Raw genomic sequence first — 23,248 nt, 5'->3', positions numbered from 1 at the left:
AGTTTTATGTTGTGGATTTTTAATGTTGCGAGTCACTTTTGTGTGAGTTGGGTTGCCATATAAGTGTGTTAAAATAAAATTTATCTAGCTTCCACATTTGACAAAGAATTTGCTTCTATGTTTGGCTGAAGAATTAGGATTTCTGTTTTATAAAGAAAGATTATTTTAATATAAATTCATTAAACATTATCTTGTTCATTTTATATAGTTTATATCTGCTATAAATTATCAAAACTATGAAACACAAAATATTTGCAGGCATTGTAAGTTATAGTAAATCATATATAATCATCCTGATGTTTTTCTTTACAATGCCTTTATATGTATTGATGCTAGCCAAAAAATTATAGTAAAACTTTAAATATGAAATTAATGGATTCAACATACATTAAACTCCTTAAATTTATTAAATAATCTTCAGAAATAATGAAAGCTTATATTGTATTAAAAAGTCCTTACCAATTCTCATTTTGACTTTTGCCAGCAGTGCGATGTGTGGCAGGTATATGTTCATCATAGGCATTTTTAGAGTTGTTAAAGTAGGATCTTGTCCATGTTGTTCAAGTAATTGCCCCAAAATAAACAGCTGTTGAAAATGTCAAACTTTGTAATGACAGATATGCACATTATCAAAATATCCTAAGAGACAAACCATGTATCAAGACAAATTCCTTGTGTGTCCAATCACACTTGGCCAATAAAAATTCTATTCTATTCTATTCTATTTAGCCCCATAATAACTCATAATAGCCCAACAGCATGGGACATCAATTTCCGACTAGGAAAAAAGACAAAGTGAAGGGAATGGCTGGAAAATAAGAAGTCACATAAATGTATCTCAATATCTAAATAGATCATTTCCCACCATACTTAAAAGCTTCATTGAAGTGTCCATAAAAAAAAAAAGTACTTTCCTTTTTAAAAAATTACAAAAAAATTCGGAATTTGACTTTGGACATCTATGTCTTCTGAGCCCCGATATCAGCACAAATTAAAATTTGTATTATATATAGATAATTGAAGAGGAAATAGTCTCAAAATTCTTCATGCTCATTAAGCCGTGATCATTAACTGTTTAGAGAAAAAAGAGAAAAAACTTAAGAGGTCTGTAGGAATGAAGGACACTCCATGATACAGTATTATATGAAGAGCTCAACTAATACTGTTTTCAATTAAGTAAAACAAAGACTTGTAATTAGTATTTGTATATCTAATTGAAGTATTTGTGTATCTAATTGAAGAACGGTTGCAGAAACTCGGTATGTCTAGTTTAATGAAAAGGAGGACTGGGGAGACATGATAGCAGTGTTCCAATATCTCAAGAGTTGCCACAAAGAAGAGGGAGTCAAACTATTCTCCAAAGCATCTGAGGGTAGAACAAGAAGCAATGGGTGGAAACTAATCAAGGAGAGAAGCAACTTAGAACTAAGGAGAAATTTCCTGACAGTTAGAACAATCAATAAGTGGAACAACTTGCCTGCAGAAGTTGTGAATGCTCCAACACTGGAAATTTTTAGGAAAATGTTGGATAGCCATTTGTCTGAAATGGTATAGAGTTTCCTGCCTGGGCAGGGGGTTGGACTAGAAGACCTCCAAGGTCCCTTCCAACTCTATTATTATGTTATGTTAATTCATAAATATTTGACCCAATTTCAAAAACAAAATTAAATGTGATTTTATTCCTGGCTTTAAAATCCAACAATACTTGACATTAATTTTGTATTTAACATTCAATTTTAAACTTAAAAATGCAGTAGCTGAGGATAAGACTTATCAAAATTTAAGCCTTTCCTATGAAGCTGTGGTCGGTGCTATTCGTATTTAAGCAATGAACACTGAAAAAATATAGTAACATTCAATTATTAGTATATACGTACTTGTTTAATTACTAGTCCGTGTGCCTGAACTAATACATTCAACTGGTCAGTTTTAGATGATTCTGAACCATCTTCTGTTTCAGTTCTCATTATATCAGCTAGCAGAAGCATACTCTGTACTAATAGTAAATTAGCTGGTGGAGAAATCAGTGTCTTTTCTTCAAGCAATTTGATTACATTCTGTGTGAACAGAAGATAGATCGATGATAGACAGGCAGGCAGGCAGGCAGGCAGATCTACATCTTCAGCTCTCAAATTCTATTACCAAAGACATGTTTTCTAAATTTATCCTGTTTTCTAGCTCTACTCTTCTGCCAAGCAATAGTCCTGTTTTGTAGATAAGTATATACAATTCTTGACTGCAGTATCTATAGAGTATTACCCTAACCCTCTTCAGATGATGCAGAGTTTTGAACATAACTCTTCTCAAAATTAAGATTCAATTAATAGTATGATTGGAACCACCTACTACACAGATCTAACAGGAAAGATACAATCTTCCTTGATGCGGTATTCACTCCATTCATGACTAGCAAATGCCTGAAAATGTTATTTCTGCATTTTCCTTATGAAATACTGAAACTGTTAGGCAGTAATAATTAATCACAGGTTATTTTACTGTAAAATATAAATTAAATTATGAATAGCATCAAAATTAATTTGTTTCGTAAGAATGATACTGGGAAATAATTGATAATTCACTTTTGTATTAATACCTGTAAATGAAGCTTAATATCAGCCACTGGTAGTCTTTCTTGAAGGCCAAGTATAACGGCTTGCATGGTAATTTCAGCAAGAGTCTCAACATCATTGAATGCTTCAGCTTCCATTTGTACTTCATTAATCAGACTAGAACACTCTGTTAATTCATTTTCTTGAAGAAAAGTAAAATAATACCATCAAGAATAATTATGATACGAAGTATCATTTTATGATACTTTATTATTGTAATTGATATAAAAGATATTTGAGCACGTCCAACATAGTTCTTATTATTTTATGAGAAATATTAAGAAAAATGTATTGCTTTTATTATCTCAATACAGCACATGTAGACCCTGCTTAACTATGGTAATTGGGATCAGAATGTTCATTGCTAAGTGATGCAATAACTTTTAGTGAATTACCATGAGACATTCATTGAGAACTCCACATAATTGCGACTTCTGACTTCTTGTAGGATTTCCCACTGATTTTGCTTGTGGGAAGCCTGTACAGAAAGTCACAAATTGCAGAACACTGCAAAGATCAGAAACCTGGATTGGTTTCTGAACACCCAAATCCCAATCACATGACTATAAAATCACTGTGATAGCTGTAATTTTGATGAAGCCATAAGTACCATTTATTTCGTGCCACAGTAAGTGTGAATGGTTGCTGAACAAGTAGTTGTTAACCAAGGGACCACCTATAGAGATTTACAATGTTACTTGAATGCTCAAGAGGACTCCATGTCTAATTATGATAATTCACAGAGGTTTATAGTGCTAGCAAGATGCAATGAAAATCAGCTTCTATAAAAAAGTATTTTTAGCAAGAAAATAATCATGGGAAAATATGCATAAATATATAAATATTTCTGAAGAGGTAAAACAGATAGCTTTGAGAATTAAATTTTGTTTATGCATTTATTGACTTTATATACCATTGACTACTGGTTACCTTTCATAACTTCAATGCCTCTTGCCTGTGCTGTAATTGCAATCACTAATGCCAAACGACATTTTAGCCATATGTGTATATTCAAATGTTCTTGTGCTGTTACATTGTGAATTAGATTGGAATCCTCAGTAGAAATCCTTCCATCATATCCCTGATCAAAAGGGGAAATGAACTGATTATTAGGTTTAATGTTCAATTGTTTTATAACTGATTAATGCATTTTAACATATAGAATGTCTCTTATACATCATGCTTACTAAAATGTTTTGTTAAGTATAAAATATATAGCTTTCATTATGCCACATGGAATACTTCTATATTAAACTAAAAATCCATCAAATATCAATAGAATAATTTAAAAAGTATTTTAATATTCATTATAAAGTTGTGACTCATAATGCTCTCAGCTCTATCCTCCCTCATTAACTTAATAAAATGTGAATACTGAAATATACCTTATCTGTTTTCACTGCATCTTTTTGAGAATTAGATGTATCTGTGAAAACCTCTGCATCTTGAAGAAGTTTTATTGCAGAAAAAACCTGTGCAGCACTGTAACCAAAAAACACAATAAAATATTGTGTATTGTATAAATATTCTATAGATTATATAATAATTTATCAATTTCCACTCATTTACTTGTTAATTTTGATTCATTTGTGCAAAAAGATAATGGGAGCATCTTCCAAAGGAGCTCTGTCACATGTTAAGTCACACAGGATTTTAATAGAAGCACAGAGGGGAAGGGACCTTGGAGGTCTTCTAGTCCAACCCTCTGCCCAAGGCAAGAGACCTTATTTTGCATCGAAAAACCAATTGTTTAGATCAGAGTTTGTCAACCTCAGCAATGTTAAAAGGTATATGGATTTACTTAAACAACTCCACACACCTTAAATTTGCTGAGCTTGAGAAACACACTAGAGAGTCAGATTGAAATTGTTAGGAATTTAAAATTCAATACATTTGAATTTAATAGCCCTACATACTGCTTATTACAACAATCAAGGTATCGACAGCTGCTGCCATTCCAAACAGCTCAGGAAAATGTGTTTCCTCCCACAGTCACCAAATGTTAATTCAATTATCAATGAATAACTGCTTTTCTAATTTTCCAATGTTTTAAATGAAGTGAAAAAAGTATCAGTTAAGACAATCACCCATGAGGCACTACTTTCAGCAAATGTTAGTTTTATTCCAGTAGAAAAATTGATTTATCAAGATTTTTTTTCAAATTCACCTGAAAGCTGTCTGGAGTCTCTGTTGAGCAATAGCTGCAAGCTGAAGTTTAGCTTCAATGACGATTTCCAGTTCTACAGCTGAACACTTATATATCAGTGCACCATACTTACTTTGTATGGTTTCAAGAATTAAATTAATCCTTTCTTCAGCTTCTGCCAATAAAAATCCCTAAAATAATTAAAACTATATCACTGATCAATTAATAAAAATTAAAAAATTAAAACTATTTAAATATGAGCAAACACTATTAAAGAACAAAATAATTAGATGAATTAAGCAGATTTGATTATTATAGATTGAAAATGTTTACATTTAAATTCCTTATATTAATGAATGTAATATTTGTTGACATTGTATTTGTGAATATTGAGGCATTCAGTGTTATTAATATCCACAAATATTGTTAGTTTCACGGCTAGTTCTTCCAATAATACATACATACAAAACAAATGATTCTATGCCATATTGAACATGCAACTATAAGAGGCTAATGTTATATATATATATATAAATAACATTACAATAATTAAAAATAAGAAAGAAACCTCCCCTCAAATGTATGTGTATTGAAATACACATTTCAATGCAAATTTTCAGTGCTTTTCAGTAAAACTGATCCAATAAAGTATCTATCTTTTAAGAGTTTTGTGAAAATTGAATCTGTTTATTGTGCTGTGTCAGTAAGACTTTAGGAAAATGAATAATAAAGCAAAAGTAGGTTTTACTATCAAATTTTCTTGGATATTTGCCTGCCAAAAAGAATGAATAATTGATCATTTCTACCAAAGAAAGTATTATGCATCAATTTGTTTATCATCTCATCTTCCCTATTCTATACTCATGTCTTTGATTTTTCAAATGTTGTTTAGACATTCAATTATTCTGGCTCTTTGTGACCCAAGAGTCATCATTTCTGTAAGTCCACCCATATTTTGGTACGTTCTGCATTAAAGTCTAAGGGTAGATTTTTATTTGTTTTTCATATTTTTGAACTGGCCATTTTCCTCACCCTTGTTGAATGATGTTTGGAAATCAATGTATATTATATTCACATTACCATGGTCAACTAAAATGATCACTCTATCAAACAAGATAGGGAAAGCATGCAGAGCATGTTTCCAAAACTCTAACCTCTTAAGAATAGTTCTGCTCTACGTCATATGACTAAGGAACAAGGCTGTCTTAAAATGAAGAAGCCGTCAACATTTGGAATTACTGCTTAATTATCTCTTCCACAGGGATACATTAGGGCAAGGGTGTCAAACTGACGGTCCACCGGCCAGATGCGTCACACCCACCCCAGCTCTGCAAATGGGAACATCACAAGATGTCAATTGACGGCAACGTGAAGCGGCAAATTTGAAACCTGTGCATTAGGAGAATGTGGGTTTTTTTTAATTTCTGCAGATCCTGGGCAGCAATAACCCATTTTCAAATCTGTCTTTTCTTTTGCCATCTTATTCAACCATACTATGTTTGTTTCAGCTCTGTTCAGTTTTTAAGATTGGCAGATAGCTGCTGTTGTATATTTTTCTCCAATTTTCCATTAGATTGGAAAAAATAAAAAGACCAGGATGGTTTAGTATTATTTATTCTTGATAAAACCTTGCTTGCTCCTGCCAAGTACAATATTCTTTAAATGCTAAAAATCAACTGTTCAGTAATCATACTCAAAGTTTTGCCTTGTATTAACATCAGACTGGCGTAACTATAGTTACTCAGGCCTTTTGATTATTTTCAAGGTACAACAAACTTCCATTGGGATTCCTCTTCCATTTCCTATACATGTCTCTTTTAATTCTTAACTCAGTTGAAAGCTCTTTAGTTTCTTAAAACTTCTTGTCCCTATTTTTAATCATGCAAATTTGCTTCCATCACCTTACTTTTTAGGAATTTTCAATCTTCCTATGCTCCCTTTGATCATATAATTTTTGGTCATGGGATCTTATCTAGTATTTCTCTAAGCTTGCTAGATTTTTTCCTGAAGTCTAATGTACATGTATAATGATATTTCAATTTCTGTATCTGAATTAGTTTGAAACTCAAGATGACATGGTCTCTTCCTCACAGAATTATCACTATTTTTAACTCTTCAGCCATCTCTCTAATAGTATCAGATCTAAGAAGGCTAATCCTCCTTCAGTCTTCTGGAAAATGAAATAATCAACAAGACCATTGAGAGAAATTTGGGGATTTTACAATCTTGGCCAAGTTGATTTTTCAATAGGTAGTTGAAATCTCCCACTATTTCAATGTCTGTCCTCCCTGAAGAGTCAATAATCTGGTCTAGGATGACATTTATTCCAATCTTCAGCCTAGTTCAGCAGCTCGTATCATACTTCACAACAATATCTTTGTTGTTTCCTATTCCTTGTATATACACTCATCTCCTCTTCATAGAACTCAATTTCTCAAATTTCTGGACTTCAATACAAAAAATACAAAAGTGTACTTTCTTGTATGGAAATCATTTAGTTTATATGAAATAAATTGCTTTCCAAAAATACAAAAATATTTTATTAATGTTGATTGTAGATGTTCAGTTAACACACACACACACACACACACACACACAATTACCTTCAGAATAGAAGCATTTAATGTGTCTCTGTTCCTTTCAAGTTCTACAATCATGACAGATTCTCGTTTTCCACTTGTAAATGCTGGAGGTACTATATAACCTTTGTAAAAATAACATACACAATCAATTCCAATGAAAGCACTCAAAACCATGTAACTCTTAAAATGGTGAAAAGGTGATTACAAATGAATAATTTCTCTGGTACACTCAAGTATATTTACTATTCTCATGCATAATGTCAAGGATTCAACACATGTACAAGGATGCATGAGTGTGTGAGGCACCATGGGTGAGGATGTGCAAGAGATGGGATGCAGGTCAGGGAGGGTGTACAAGGGTGCGAGGGGCTGCATGACAGGCATGGCGAGGTTGGAATCCTCTTGCATTGTAAACAGGAGCTAAGTAGAGGTATCCTATCCCTACTCCTCTGTTGACAGACAATTGTCAATTTTAGCATAGATAGCCTCCCTAACTCCTTTTTCAAGCCAGTGGTCCTCCCTATCCAGAATGTGACCCTGGAGTGGCCCTTTTCTTTCAAGTGCAGAAGAATTGTTTAATCCTGTCCTGATGCATTGGTTCTCCTGTGTTGTGCCATGCATTCATATAGTTGTTGTTTTATTTCTCCAAAATTGAACAGCCCCTCTCTCAATAGAAGGTGAGGAATAGGACATTATTTAGTTCCTGTTTACAATGCAGCCCTTTCAGCAGTCCCAAGACTCATTTGCACTCTGATTCAGGTGACCCTAAGGACACAGATTAACCCCCAGGAGGTCTCAAGGACCCTCAGATGTTAATGACTGGCTGACTGCAAAGAGTATAAATCCTTTCCATTTCCCACCAATTAGTTAGAACTGAAAAAGCTTCTTAGATGAAAAGTGAAACATCTTCAAAGAAACCCGAAGATGGTCCAGTTGGTATTTGGGGCAGGGGAGCACTTTTTGGGATATGTTAAGCAAGCATAACCTTTTTCAAAATATTTTAAGTTTCATATACCATACAGTTAAAATAAAACTTTTAGTTTATCTTATCAATACCTTTCACGAGTGCATCAGAAATTCTTCCTGACTTTTTTAATGTGTCAGAGTCAGTACAATATGCTGTCCTCATTACTTTTTCAGGAACACAATATAATGTTGCAGATATACTAATGATAAAATGCATTTTAGCTAACATAAAATTATCCATGATTTTTGGTTCACATGCTACAGTCCATGTTGAATGTATAGGCCTGTTAAATACGTCTTCCAATACCTTGTAAATTAAAAAAAAACTATTTTAATACAAATAATTTTCTTTTAAAGAATATGCAAATAATATTTATTTTAAGTAAAAGAAAATACCTTTCTTTGAGGCCAAATTAAAATCTAGCAGACATATGGTATGAGACATTTCATGCAATTTCCATCTTCCTTACATATCTACTCCCTCCATTTAAAATATGACCTTATATGAACTCAACCAAACTCATTTAGGCTGAAGAATCACAAATGTAACCATGTGTATCAGTACCGACTTAAAATAATGTTAAGATTATGAATTACAAGGAATCTTATAGGTCAGCTGCCCCAATCCTTTTTAGTGAGGAAGGAATTCACTAAGCACATCTGCTAGGTGGCCTTGCAGCCCATTTTAAAACCTCTAACAATGAGATTTCATTGTTAAAATGAAGCTTTTAAAAGCTTTTATTGCCAAGAAATTCTCTCTAAATATTTCTTCTTTTCAAATTTTAGGCTATTGATCTTTGTCCTGCTTTCAGTTTCAACCAAGAACAATCCATCTCCTTGTTTAAAAGATATTTATGGCCATTATTAAATCTTCTGTTTTGCAAGCTAAGATGCCCAACTCAAGCACGTCTGTTAAACCTCTGCTCCATGAACTGCATTTGTTGCCAGTTTACTTCTGGGTCCAATTCAGAATGCTGGTTTTAACTTTTAAAGCCCTTCCCAGCAGGGAGCCAAATTGAGAAACCGTCTCTGTCTAAATACATCTACTTGTTCCATCAGGCCCAGCAGAAGAAATATGCTGCAGAGTCATCTGCAAAGGAGTCCTAGGAGTCTTTTCTGGCACAGCAGCTGCCCAAACTAAGACTGGCACCACCATCACCACCCCTGTCATCCTTCCAAAACTGTCTCAAAATATGATTATGTCAATAGGCTTGGGAATCTTAAAGGTAATGATGGAGTAGTAAGGTTGCTGCATTGTCTTTAACATCAAATCCTCTCAACTACTCTGTTAATAGTAAATACTGATGATTTTTTAAATATTGTAAAATGTTTTTAATATTGCTTACTTTATGGCTTGTTTTTTATTGTAGGCCGCCTAAAATGTTGTTTTAAGATGAGTGAGTAACTGAGTGAGTGAGATTTAATGATTTGAAAGCTCTTTTCCAGCCTGTTCCAACTTCATATCGGAATAATCCTAGATCTTTCTAACACTCATTGCCACAAAATTATCCTATTCTATAGCTATGCACTTGATTTCTCTTACCCAGATGCGAGATCTAACACAGTTGGACATTTTCCTGTTGGATTCAAGTCTGACAAGGTAATTTTGAATTGTAACTTTTGTCTCTTCAGTATTACTCCATTTTCCTAGCTGATATGATCTGCAATTTGATGAGTAAACCATTCCATAGTCTAGGTAATTTATACAAATTGTAATAGCCCTAGGTACATGTAGCCTTGTGGGAGTCCAATTTATACTTCCCACTTGGATTATACAAAAGATTTATAAATAAATTTTATGTATGGTTGTTCAAATAGTTTCAAATTACCATTTAACAATTTTACATATGCCTACCAACAGTAGATATACCATTTCTGATGTATTAAATTTCTAGATATTTTAATTGTATACAGGCAGGTGTTCAAAAGGAGTTAAAATTTCTCAACTGAAATTATACTGAACTTATTTAACTGCAACAAATTGCATTTTAACACAAAATAGTAACAGGTGAGATACCTCTTGTGAAACAGCAGATTATTCATGTAAAATAATGCATGGGTTATCTCAAATACATCTGCAATAATGCAACATTTCTTATTTTACAATTTACATAGAGAGATTTTGAGTTACAAGTTGCTGGTAGCGTGTAAAGAAACCCATATGACAGAGGTAGTATGAGTTCGCTGCAGAAACAATAAGCCTATCTGGACAAGACAAGGATAATGTCACTCTGAGTATTAAGCTCTTTCTTACTGATGTCAATCTGCAGCACTACAGAAAATATCATTTCTGTATTGAGGAAGGTCTTCAGTTGTGAGAAGGACTAGATTCTATGGGTGAAGAAGCAGATTTACATGTTTAGATGTAAATTACAGCTGACCTTATATTTTGAGGAAATCTACTCCCAAACTGGTTAGTATTTATATCACATTCTCAGACTAAGAATATGGTTTCCTCTTAGAACATGTAAATTAGGTATGTCAGCTTTTCAAAATAGTTCAGACAAGAAATCAAAACCATGAGTACTAACATTATCTTTATTGTAAGGTTAAAGTAACAAAAACCTGCAAGTCTGAAAGCACTTCTCCCTTCCTCTGCCTTTGTTTTCCCAAGAACTAGGAAGGGTCCTTCTAAGACTCTTTCCACCACCCATTCCTTTCATGGGCTGAAATATGTCTGTCTGACCATTGTCTCGGCTTCTCCTTTTTCTGTCTCTTAAGTCTATTTCCACAGTCCATTAAAGCTATAACACTTTCTTACCTGTACATTTCCACTTGTCAAGAGGGTTTGTGATGAATCAAAAGTTGGACAGGTCTAAATTTTGTAAAGAATAATCATATAATTACTATATAATTATGCAGTAAGAAAAATGGAAAATTGAAGTAATAACATGGACAAAAATAGCTTTAAATTCAGTTCAAATTCATGAAATAAATAAATATACCCTTCTGTACCTATATAGTTTCTTTTTGCTATGTGGGGGCTTTAAATTTTCAAATGACTATTTGTATGGTAGATAGTAGGTTGCTTATGATCTCAGAAAGAGAAGAAAACAATCTTTTATTTCATTAAAAATGAAAAAGATAAAAAATAAGCCAAGAGTTATAGACCCTTCAGAGGCAAACTATCCCAGCAATTAAATGCAAGGGAGTCTATTTTCTGGATTTTAGACTAAGGAAAGAAAATAAATGTCTTTACCCAAACTTTTGAAGTACGTTTGTATACAGAGGGCAATTTCCAAGGAATTTTATCACCACGATTAATAATACAGAGTTCATGAAAGGCATCAGAGAAAAATCCCAAATCTGTAAGTACTTTTATCTAAGAATAAAAATAATAACTAATTAACATTCATGTATTATATATGCATGTTTGCAACATTGGATGCTATTTCTTAAGCTATAGAAACTTCTCTGGGTATAGAGAGCCAATAATACTTTATAATTAATTTTCTTAGCTGTGGAATTGGTCTTAAAACAATTATTGGTAGTTCAGTTTCTTCTCATAGATAATTTCCCAAAAAAATCATAATGGAATAGAACCAATTGTAAACAAGTATTTCAACAAGTCATGGTGGCATAGTGGTTGGAATGCAGTATTGCAGGCTAACTCTGCCCACAGCCAGGAGTTGATCCTAACCAGATGAAGTTAACTGAGCCTTCCATCCTTCTGAGGTCAGTAAAATGAGGATTCAGATGGTTGGAGACAATATGGTGACATTTGTAAACTGTTCAGAGAGTGTTATAAAGCACTGTGGAGCAGTATATAAGTCTAAGTTCTATGCTAGTGATATTATCATGCTACGTTATTATTCTCAAGTCATTAAAGAAATGTGAAAAGCTACCCACTATTACAAGAATTCAAATCAAATTTTTACATGTTTAGTTATGCATAATGCAATGGCATAAAACTCTGCTAGAGAACAGCACTACATTATAAATAAGTCCCTGCAATCTCCTACAATTTAAAATGTGATGATTATTCAGATTTCATATGGATGAGCTCTGAAAACAAGATGTAAATTTTAGCTCTACCTTGTAGCTCTAACAATATCCTACAACTTCATCACTATAAATTTTGTCAAAACTCATGTAGTTTCTGTATTACAAAATAAGTAATATAGGAGTATGCACATAAAAGAAAAAAATATTTTCTTGCCATAGTCAGGTAGCAGTTTATCAACAACAGAAAAGTATTTTTTCCAGTTTACTTCTATAAAAAACTGCTCTAGCCCAGGAAAAATTCAGCAGTTTATGAACAACAACAATAGTAAAGAATACATTTTTCTGTCTATCAGCTTGCAGTCTTTTCTCTTACTAATGCATGAATGCACAGTGTACAATTCTGTATTGGTTATCTGCCAGCAACACTCCACAAACAAGCTAAAATAATAGTGTCTGAAAATTCATGCAGATGGTACACACTAAAGTTCAACAAATAATCAAAGCAATATAATCCTTCCATTTAGTCTGCACAAAATAATCAAAATCAAAAACATTTAGATAAAATAGAATAACAGAACTGGAAGGGACCTTGGAAGTTTTCTAGTCCAACCCTATACCAGCTGTCAATTTTCCTAGGAGTGGGTATCCCAGGAAATTCACCCCAAGGTCAAGACCATGGAATGCTCAAAAAAATTAAAGCTGTTAAAACTTCAGAGACCTGTATTTGAAGACCCAAATTCATAATGCCCTTCAAATACCTGAGAATCCTTTTTGGCATAATAGTTTTGATTTTAATTTGGGGTTTTATTGATATTTTTAAATTCAAATTCTTAAATAATCAGCCTTTTGCAATTTGTTACGTTTTAATTGTTGGTTTTAATTGTATATATTCTGTGTCTTATCTCTGGCTGTACACCGCCCTGAGTCCTTCGGGAGAAGGGCGGTATAAAAATTTAATAAATAAATAAATAAATACACCCATCCAATGCAATTGCGTTGGTGCAGCAGTAAAGCTGTACAAGCTATAATCTGGTCTGGACCACTCTGACAGATACAGCAAGCTCCCTATTAGTGACCGATATATCTCTTGATCACAGGCTTCACTTTTGTCCTCACCCAAATTGTTATGAAAACCTGTGCTTATAGGTATTGGAGCAGAATTAAAATCCTTCATGTTATATCTCTCCAACAGCTGTTCAATTTTTCTTCTTTGACTGAGAACATAACCACCTTTCTTAATTTTTTGTATCTCTACACCAAGTTAGTTTTGTATTTCATCCAAATCTTTCAATTCAATTCTTCAAATTCTTTTACCTGTGACAGATCTTTTGCAATAAAACAAAGCTAATCCACAAATGTTAATAATTGACAATCCCCACCTTTCCGGTATATATATATATATAAAACCAAGACCCTTCAATGCCACATCTAAACAGATATTCTAATTCCTGGCTGACTACTTCAGCCCATATATGGCCTTGTTCAATTTATACACAGTGTTAGGCCTTTTGCTTTCCTACCCTGGTGCTTCAACAATGTAAATTTCTTCCTCTAATTCTGCATTGAGGAATGCTGTTGTTATATCAAAATGCCAAATTTTATGGCCACGTGCCACTGCTAACGCTAATGTTCTTCTGTGCCAACTCAGAAAGCTCAAATTGTCCAAAGAGCTACTGATCCAGTTCTACAAAGGAATTATTGGGTGTGTCATCTGCATCTCTATAACTGTCTAGTTTGCCTTTGCAACAAAACAAGACAGACACAGACTGCAACGGATAATTAGAACTGCAGAAAAAACAATTGCTACCAACCTGCCTTCCATTGAGGACCTGTATACTGCATGAGTCAAAAAGAGGGCTGAGAAAATATCTACAGACCCCTTACATCCTGGACATAAATTGTTTCAACTTCTATTCTCAAAACGAAGCTATTGGGCACTGCACACCAGAACAACTAGGCACAAGGACAGTTTTTCCCCAAATGCCATCACTCTGCTAAACAGCTAATTCCCACAACACTGTCAAACTATTTACTAAGACTGTATTACTATTATTCTTTTCATCCTTCCTATTACCTATCTTCTCCCACTTATGACTATAACCACGTTGCTTGCATTTTTACCATTTATATTGTTTTTTTTGTTTTCTAGTATGATTTGATTGCTTATTAGCAACTTATGACTATCACTAAGTATCTTATGATTCTTAATGAGTGTATTTTTTTCTTTTTTCTTTTTTTTTCTTTTTATGTACACTGAGAGCATTTGCACAAAAGACAAATTCCTTGTGTGTCCAATCACACTTGGCCAATAAAGAATTCTATTCTATTCTATTCTATTCTATTCTATTCTATTCTATTCTTAAGAACTGCTAAGGACAAGATCATTTTTACTATGTCCTGATATGTAAGACAATAGAACTCAAGCAGGGTGTACTTTCTTTTTCACAAGATTGTATATTTACGTAAACATGTATTTGTAAATACAGAAACTAGTCAAAGTTGAAGTAATAGGATAAGTAGGAGAGTTTGAGTATCTGCTCCTGAAATGTAGTAATGCAGTTCTCACAAGAAATCATCAGATCCAAAAGTTGAATGAAAATCCTAAGAATTGTTTTCTTCATCACTCCCTGAATATACCCATGTTTCCCCAAAAATAAGACCCGGTCTTATTTTTTTTTTGGATCCCAAATTAAGCATTAGGGCTTATTTTCAAGGGGTGTCTTATTCTGGTTGCTTGGGTGCAGGAAGCTGTGCAGCTTGCCAGTGCCACTGCCATGAGGCAAGAGGGATGGAGCTACCCCACGCACCTTGCACTGTCCTACCTCAGGGCCCCTGCAGCCAGTCCAACCATGCCCCAACACCTGCCTCTTCTCACAGCCACTGCACCAGCATCCCTGTCCAACAGGATCTGCGTGAATGCTGGCCCACTTCTTCTGCTTGCTCACAGCTGCAACAGAGCAGGAGGCCGAGCAACACACCGGTGCTTGTGCCACGGCCTGAGGTGAGGTGGGTGGAGCTGACCCATGTGCCCTTCACTGTCTTACTTCAGGGCTCCTGCAGCCAGTCTATCCATACCCCAACACCTGTCTCACCTTGCGGTCACCGTATCAGTAGCCCCGTCCAACAGGACCCTACATGGCTGCCAGCCCACTTCTTCTGCTTGCTCACAGCTGCAATGGAACAGGAGGCCGAACAATGCACCAGTGCCAGTTGGCCACAAGGCAAGGCAGGTGGAGCTGCCTCATGCACCCTGCACTGGCTTACCTCAAGGGCCCTTCATGCACTGACACCTGCCTCACCACAAGCTTGGCTTCCTGCTCCATTGCCGCCATGAGCAAGCAAAAGTGGGCCGGCGGCCACGTGGGCTCCTGCTGCATATAGCTGTTGGTGCTGCTGCCACAAGGCAAGTGTCAGGGCGTGTTTGGTCTGGCTGCATGGGTCCTAAGGTAAGCTGGTGTGAGGCGCATGGGCAACTAGACCATCATCCCATTTTGCCTCATGGCCACAGCACTGCGAGCAACCAGATGGAATGGGCGGCCGGGTGGCTGTGCATGCTCTTATGTAGGGCTTATTTTGGGAGTAGGGCTTTTATTAAGTGCACACATAAAAAACATGCTAGAGCTTATTTTTGGGATAAGTCTTATTTTCAGGGAAATAGGTTAGAAATTTGTATTGGAACTCTTCAAAAAGGGAAAAATAAAAATTGAAGAGTATTTAAAAAGAATATATAACATGGTGATTGCTTGGCTTTAGCAACCTGTTTTCTATTTTGACAATTGAATGGCCTCAGAAAATTGCAGAATAACCAAGTTGCATTAAATTATTTTTAATAAAATAATTTTTGGTATATTTACCTTTAGAATCCTTCCTTCAAAACACTTAATTTCATTCCGACAAATTTCTGACACAAAGTACTGATATAATGTGAACAATGGCAAAATCTAAACACAAAAAGGACAACTCTATGAATATTTATTTATATATACATAAAACTTTCTTCAACTTTTGTGGCACAGTTCAAAACAATATGCAATCCAAAACATGAATAGTGAACCTGTGCAGATTGTACAGCAAGGCATTTGTACCTTGATGAACGTATCTTTTCTTTTATGTACACTGACAGCATATGCACCAAGACAAATTCCTTGTGTGTCCAATCACACTTGGCCAATAAAAAAAAATAAAAAAATTCTATTTTGGTAACGTGAAAAGCTCATCAGAATTTTCAAAGATGTAGAGAAGAGACCTCAATTTAAATAATATTTAATGCAATAATCCCAATACAGTGGCTTGGTGGTAAGAAAAAATGCTTTGTATGCAGCAGACCTCAAGTTTAATCCGTTGTAAATCAAAGCTGGAAAAAAACCTCTACCAAAAACTTAGAATGACCCTTTGGCATAAGGCAGCTTTCTATGTTACTGAACATAGCTCTAATAACGTCTACATTAATATGTTTATAATTGTGAATATAAACTTTAATTCTATTTTAAGAGCTAATTCAGTAAATTTTAAGTTAAGCAATAGAAAGCAATCTTTCCATGAAGTATCTCACATTTCCTCCTCCTCCCCTTCCTCCTCCTCCTCTTTTTAATTTCCCAGTGTAGCCTACAATTCTGGTATTTTGTCCAGCCCCAAAACTTAACAAGCCCAAACTGCTTAGCTTCCCAACCCAGATAGATCAATTTGCTGAGATTATATACAAATAGGGGAATGGGCAACAAAATCAGTTCAAGAATATATTAGACAAAATATATCCTTATATGACAAATTTTCCGAATTTTATGATTTATGTGTATACATGCAACCTTATTTGTAAATTTATTTAGCAAGTGTGTTTGTATGTATGTATTGACTGTTTGGTCCCATGTAGTTAAGAGTGAAAAAACGTATTAATCAATATTATAAATTTTACTTATAACAAGTGTAAATAATTTCTATATCCTTTATAATACTTACGATTAGATTTTGCCTTCTACAATGTAATTCATGCAGAACAAAATCGAGATTTGCAATAACTGTTGCAATATCAGCTCTATAGTAATCCACAAATAAATCAATGCCAGGAATTAATATGTCTGTTTCATATTGTGCAAAGTCACAATCAGCTTTAGGATGTGGTAGTGAGGCTCTAAACAAAGACTGAAATACAGAATAACAACAACATTCAAGCTCTATACAGGTATAAACACATTTAATTAATTTCTAATGTTTCAAACTCCTAAGATGAAACCAAATATATCACTTGGTCTATAATAAATGGAGCCAAGGCATTTCGCAAGATTGTTTTATTTTCCAATTATAATCTGTTTTTATTAACTAAATATGAAATGAATGAGGTTTTTAAACACTAATCAGTTAAAACAACTATTTAGTTTAAAACACATATTAGATTTCTACTAGGATGCTTCAAAGCATCTGAAAGAAGTGTTTTGCAAAGTGTATTTGTCTGAGCAAAGTTCCCCTCCTCAAAAATTGCATTCCTCAAGGTGATCATGCAGCTACTACAAAGACTATACCTTGGTTTCTGCACATGCAAGCACTGGCAGCACTTCCTGCAATTTTTAGAAAAGAAAATTGCCGTGCATCCGCACATACTCAAACAGGGTGCTGCACAAATCTTCCAATTACTTCAGTGCTTCCAAAAGAGATGCTTTGCTCTCATTACTGTAAAGCATGTTTTTCAAATACTTTGCACCATTCTACTGCCAATACATTTCCACTTCAGTGATTAGAGAAAATAAATTGATTAGCTACATTTGATCTGATACTAGGCAGTAGGAAAGACATGATCAAGAAAGTGGAAGAGGCAGGAATAGTGGAAGAAAATGCTGGTAGTACTAATTTTAAAGTAAACCAGAACTGAAGAAACTGATAACTTTATTATCAGAACAAAAATAAGCCTAATTATTGCTGAATAAGTCATGGTGAGCATTTTGTTTATTTTTAAAATTTTAACCATAGAAGTAGCTGGAACAGAAATGTCAATTTAAGAATATAGAGAGAAAAGGGAGGGAGAGAGGAATAAATCTCTTGACTGGCTATTCCAAAAGATCCTAAAACTCTAAAGCTCAGAGCCATCTGATTAACTTCATTTGTCAGGGCTCACACACGAGCACAAGTGACCTCTGCTCAAGCACCCTATGCTCACGCACGAAGTTCCATTTGCACAAGCAGAGGGCAAGCACACCTGACACTCATACCGATGGAACTGTGCACCTGCCACTCACACCACCATCACCACTACCATCCCTCACCAGGCCTGACCACCAAGGTGGGAAGATTGGGGACTGCTGCAATAGACTACTTGCGGATCCATGGATTGAATCCTCTAATGGACTGAAAAGTATATACTGCGCTATAATGCAAAACACTGAGCAAGTGTTTTGCATTATTTGTTTTGAAAATACTAATGTTGGTGGAATTATAAAGTATTCTACATTTCTTTCTTCTCTAGTAGGTACTACCGGCTGATTCCTTCAACTAGCTTATCTCCTGACTTGCATGTATAAATGAAAGCATATTGCTTAAGAAGTATTTGCATAAGAATTATGACAACCATCTTATCTGTAATATAGCTCATGTTATTTGGTATCAAGGCTACTCTACAGCTTTTCCATAATAGATAAAGTAAGTAAGTAAGTAAGTGAATGAATGAAAAATAAATAAATAAATAAATAAATTTATTTATGTGGGATTATAATAAATAACACCAAGCATCTATCCATATGCATGCACATTCACCATATCATAGCATAATTTTCTATTTGCAATTCAATAACAAAGGTTTATCTACATATTACTATATAATGTCTGATTTTTAATACATATATTAATTACCTTGAAGAGTATAGCAGATAAAATGCAGGTTTTGGTTCTTAGTTTAATGTTATACTGTAATGAATGCCTAAATGCAAAAAAGAAGCAACATAATTAAACAGTATAGTTTGTGACTGATTTATAATACCAAACAAAATATTTGAGCTTTCAAATAAACATATTTTTGTCACAGATTTCATCAGATATTGATGTATAAAATTAGTCAATATGTTGGTTTCATAGATAGTGCATTCAGAAAGTATTCAGACCCCTTCCCTTTGGTAATTTTGTTATGCTGCAGTCTGATTCTACAGTAACTGAAATTCATTTTTGCTCATTAATCTACACTCAGTACCTCATAATGACAAAGTGAAAACAGAATTTTAGAAATGTCTGTAAATATTTAAAAATCTGTATTCAGTATTTAAAAAACAGAAACATCACATTGGCATAAGTATTCAGAACCTTTGCAACAACATTTGAAATTTAGTTCTGATGCCCCCCATTTCTCTTGATCACTGCTGACATGTTTCTACACCTTGATTGGAGTTGATCTGTGATACATTAAATTGATTGGACATGATTTGGAAAAGCACACACCTCTCTACAGAAAGTCTCACAACTGACAATGCCTACTATAGCAGAGCAAAAGCCATGAGGTCAGAGGAACTGCCTGCAGAGCTCAGAGACAGGATTATTGCATGGCACAGATCTGGGGAAGGCTACAATTAAATTTCTGCTGCACTGAAGGTTCCTAAAAGCACAGTGACCTCCATAATTCTCAAATAGAAGAGGTTTGACACAAGAGCTGGAAGAGGTCTTCCAAGAGCTGGTTGCCCAGTCACACTGAGCAATTGGGGGGAAATGGCCTTAGTAAGAGAAATGATCAAAAACCCTGGGGTCACTCTGACTGAGCTCCAGAAATCCTGTGTGGAGATGGGCAGAGTTCCAGAAGGACAACCATCACTGCAGCCCTCCCCAGATCTGGGCTTTATGGCAAAGTGGCTTGTCAGAAGCCTCTCCTCAGTCAAAACACCTGAAAGCCCGCTTGGAGTTTGCAAAAAAGCAACTGGAGAACTCTAAGATTGTAAGGAACAAGATCTGAAACCAAGATTTAACTGTTTGGCCTCAATTCTAAACATTATGTATGGAGAAAACCAGGCGCTGTTCATCACCTGCCCAATATCATCCCAAAAGTGAAGTATAGTGATGGCGGCATCATGTGTGGGGGTGTTTTTCAGCAGCAGGGACTGGGAAACTGGTCAGAGTTAAGGGAAACTGAATGGACCAAAATACAGGGATATCCTGAATGAAAACCTGCACTCAGGATCCCAGACTGGGCTGAAGGTTCATTTTCCAACATGACAATGATCCTAAGCACACAGCCAAGACAACACAGGAGTGGCTTAGGGACAACTCTTTGAATGTCCCACAGCGGCCCAGACAGAGCCCTGACTTGACCTCTATTGAACATCTCTGGAGGGACCTGAAAACGGCTGCCCACTGACGATCACAACATGACTGAGCTTGAGAGGATTTGCAAGAAAGAATGCAGGAGTGAAATCTAAAAATTTTCCCTAGCAGTTCTGTGGGCGTGGCTTAATTGGTGGGCATGATTTGGTGGTCACATGACTGAGTGGACGTGGACAATAACAATAAATAATAAAAATAATAAACAAAGTATACAAAACAATAAGAGGTACCAAAAACCAACTTTCACACTTTACACACACACAACACAACACAACTGACTCACACACAATGTAAAAGCAGCTGCACTTCACCCAAAATGGCCCCTGCAACATGCAGGAACCTCACACAGCCAAAAAAAGCTCAAAAGCCAACTTTCACACTTTACACACATACAACACAACACAACTGACTCACTCACACACACACACACACACACACACACAAAATGTCACATACAGCTTTGTGAGATTTTGTGTGTTTGTGTAGTTAGAGTGAAACACTACAGAAACACACCAAATCTCACCTGCACAAATATTTTATTTTATTATTTTATTTTATTTATATTTTTTAGATCGGGGTCTCCAACCTTAGTAACTTTAAGGTTTGTGGACTTCAATTCCCAGAGTTCCTCAGCCAGCAAAGCAGGCAGATTGAGTTGTTCACTGAGGAAATGGATTGCAGGCAGGCAGATTCAGTTGCTAGCTGATGCAACTGATGTAAAGCTTGGCTTTGCGAGCCCGAAAGGAGCAGCAATAAGGCAAGTGGGGACGGGGCATTGGGTGGGCATGGGTGGGGACTGTTGTAAGAGGTTGTTAAAAAGGATTTTAAAAGCCTGTAATGATCAGGCAATTCATTTGGGATCACTAGAGGAAAAAAAGATTTTAAAAGCTCCTCTGACGATCCCAGCTGAAGTTCCCTCATTGCAGCCCAGAACCTGTTAAAATAATTGTTTTAACAAGCTCTTTGGCTGAAGAGCTTGTAGAAAACATGTTTTTTAAGGTTCTGGTGATGAGAAACTCAGCTGGGATTGCCAGAGGAGCCTTTTAAAACCTTTTTTTTTGGCCGAAGAGGTAGTTAAAAAAAAACTTTTAAAGGGTTCTGATGATCCCAGCTGAGCCGCGGGATCATCAAAGGCTTTTTTTTTTACTTTTAAAGGCATGTTTTCGGCTGAAGAAAAACTGCTTTTAAAAGTAAAAAAAAAAACCTCTGATGATGGCGCAGCTCAGTAGAGGCAGGGAGCAGGGATTTTTGCTACCAGTTCTCCGAACCACCAGCTGCCATCGCTACCGGATTGGGCAAGCCAGAATGAACCAGGAGCATTTCATCCCTGGAAGAATGGCAAAAAAATCCCCAATACAGGTGTGCAAAGTTTGTCGCATCATACCCAAAAAGACTCACTGTAATTGCTGCCAAAGGTGCTTTACAAAGTGCTGAGTGAAGGATCTGAATACTTATGCCAATGTGATATTTCAGTTTTTTTCTTTTTAATAAATTTACAGACATTTCTAAAATTCTGTTTTCACTTTGTCATTGTGGAGAACTGAGTGTAGATTAATGAACAAAAAATGAATTTCAACAATTGTAGAATCAGTCTGCAGCATAACAAAATTGACAAAAGTGAAAGGGGTCTAAATACTTTCTGAATGCACTGTAATTTCTATTAATTAAGATATCTGAATACAAGGTACAGAATTGAGGAGATGCTAAGGGATTGCAACTTAAGTCCAATCACATGTAACAGCTGCAAATTGGAGAAAAATGGAGATGAGCATCGCCCTTATAGCAGCAATGACTAGCAGAGTAAATTCTGCAGGGACTCCTTTACCTTCTTTATAATTTTGGATGGTCGGCATGTAAGTGAGAACTATATGTTTATCACATTTATTTATTTATTTTATGGTTCTGAGAACTTCAGCTGTATCTGCAGTCAACTTACCATTTATATTTCCAAATTTATTATTTATATTTCAAAACTTACTATATTTCTTTGTAATGGAAATCAAATATGTAAATTTGACATATAAAATTTTATGTTTTTCTGCCTACCAGGAACTTGTATAAAATCATGTGATGATGCAAAAATTCAATAGGAATATAATATGAAGTAGGGCTGTAAGATAATTTTCTTAGTTGGAACAGAGAAAGCCCTGTGTTCATAATAAACGTAATATGTATGAATCATTGGTCTGAATTTCTGTGAAATGAAGTCATTAAGTAAAAAAAATAAAATTGTAGATTAGCAAATAGAAAAAAAAATACTTACTGAGCTATTTTAGCTGCTAAGGTTGCTCCTTGCAAGCAACCCCAAATTCCAGCCCGAGAAATAAACTTCTCAGAGTAAACCTGAGATGTTTTTGACAAGTTACCAGTGGTTTTCTCTGATGAGTCATCTAATTCTTGCCACTGATGAAGTGCATCATCCATTTTGAGAGCTGCATCAAGGCCCTGGCACCAGCATTTGAAAGCAATTCTGAGATACATTAGAACTTACATTACTGATATTCAAATGGAAGGTAAAAAGATAATATTTTATTTTGTATCTCTCTATGGTTAAATGCAATGGAATTAGAAAGTGATAGAAAGCAAATAAAGTAGACATAGTTCTTGACTTATGACCAAAATTGTGGCCTGGAATCTTAGTAATGAGTGAAGTTGTTGTTAAATGTTATGCCCATATGACTGCTTCATTCAAGGACTGTGATCCCGGCTCT

At 35.1% G+C, this 23,248-nt stretch overlaps 1 protein-coding gene across 1 annotated transcript in view; it reads right to left on the bottom strand.

Moving 5' to 3' along the window:
• Positions 1-23,248, bottom strand: part of CFAP54 (cilia and flagella associated protein 54) — a 150,650-nt gene that overhangs the window by 30,548 nt on the left and 96,854 nt on the right. Inside the window, exons 45-58 of the mRNA XM_058191243.1 lie at positions 22,801-23,007; positions 19,086-19,152; positions 17,205-17,387; positions 16,103-16,189; positions 11,503-11,625; positions 11,065-11,118; positions 8,394-8,610; positions 7,359-7,459; positions 4,777-4,946; positions 3,995-4,091; positions 3,540-3,690; positions 2,594-2,751; positions 1,878-2,057; positions 460-586 (exon numbers count right to left, since the gene is read on the bottom strand). Of these exons, the coding sequence (XP_058047226.1) occupies positions 460-586; positions 1,878-2,057; positions 2,594-2,751; positions 3,540-3,690; positions 3,995-4,091; positions 4,777-4,946; positions 7,359-7,459; positions 8,394-8,610; positions 11,065-11,118; positions 11,503-11,625; positions 16,103-16,189; positions 17,205-17,387; positions 19,086-19,152; positions 22,801-23,007 (1,922 nt within the window). The remainder of the gene's footprint in view (positions 1-459; positions 587-1,877; positions 2,058-2,593; positions 2,752-3,539; positions 3,691-3,994; positions 4,092-4,776; positions 4,947-7,358; positions 7,460-8,393; positions 8,611-11,064; positions 11,119-11,502; positions 11,626-16,102; positions 16,190-17,204; positions 17,388-19,085; positions 19,153-22,800; positions 23,008-23,248) is intronic.

This window comes from Ahaetulla prasina, chromosome 7, assembly GCF_028640845.1.
Source record: "Ahaetulla prasina isolate Xishuangbanna chromosome 7, ASM2864084v1, whole genome shotgun sequence".
NCBI classification, from domain to species: Eukaryota; Metazoa; Chordata; class Lepidosauria; order Squamata; family Colubridae; genus Ahaetulla; species Ahaetulla prasina.
This window is presented reverse-complemented; position numbering and strand designations above follow the sequence as displayed.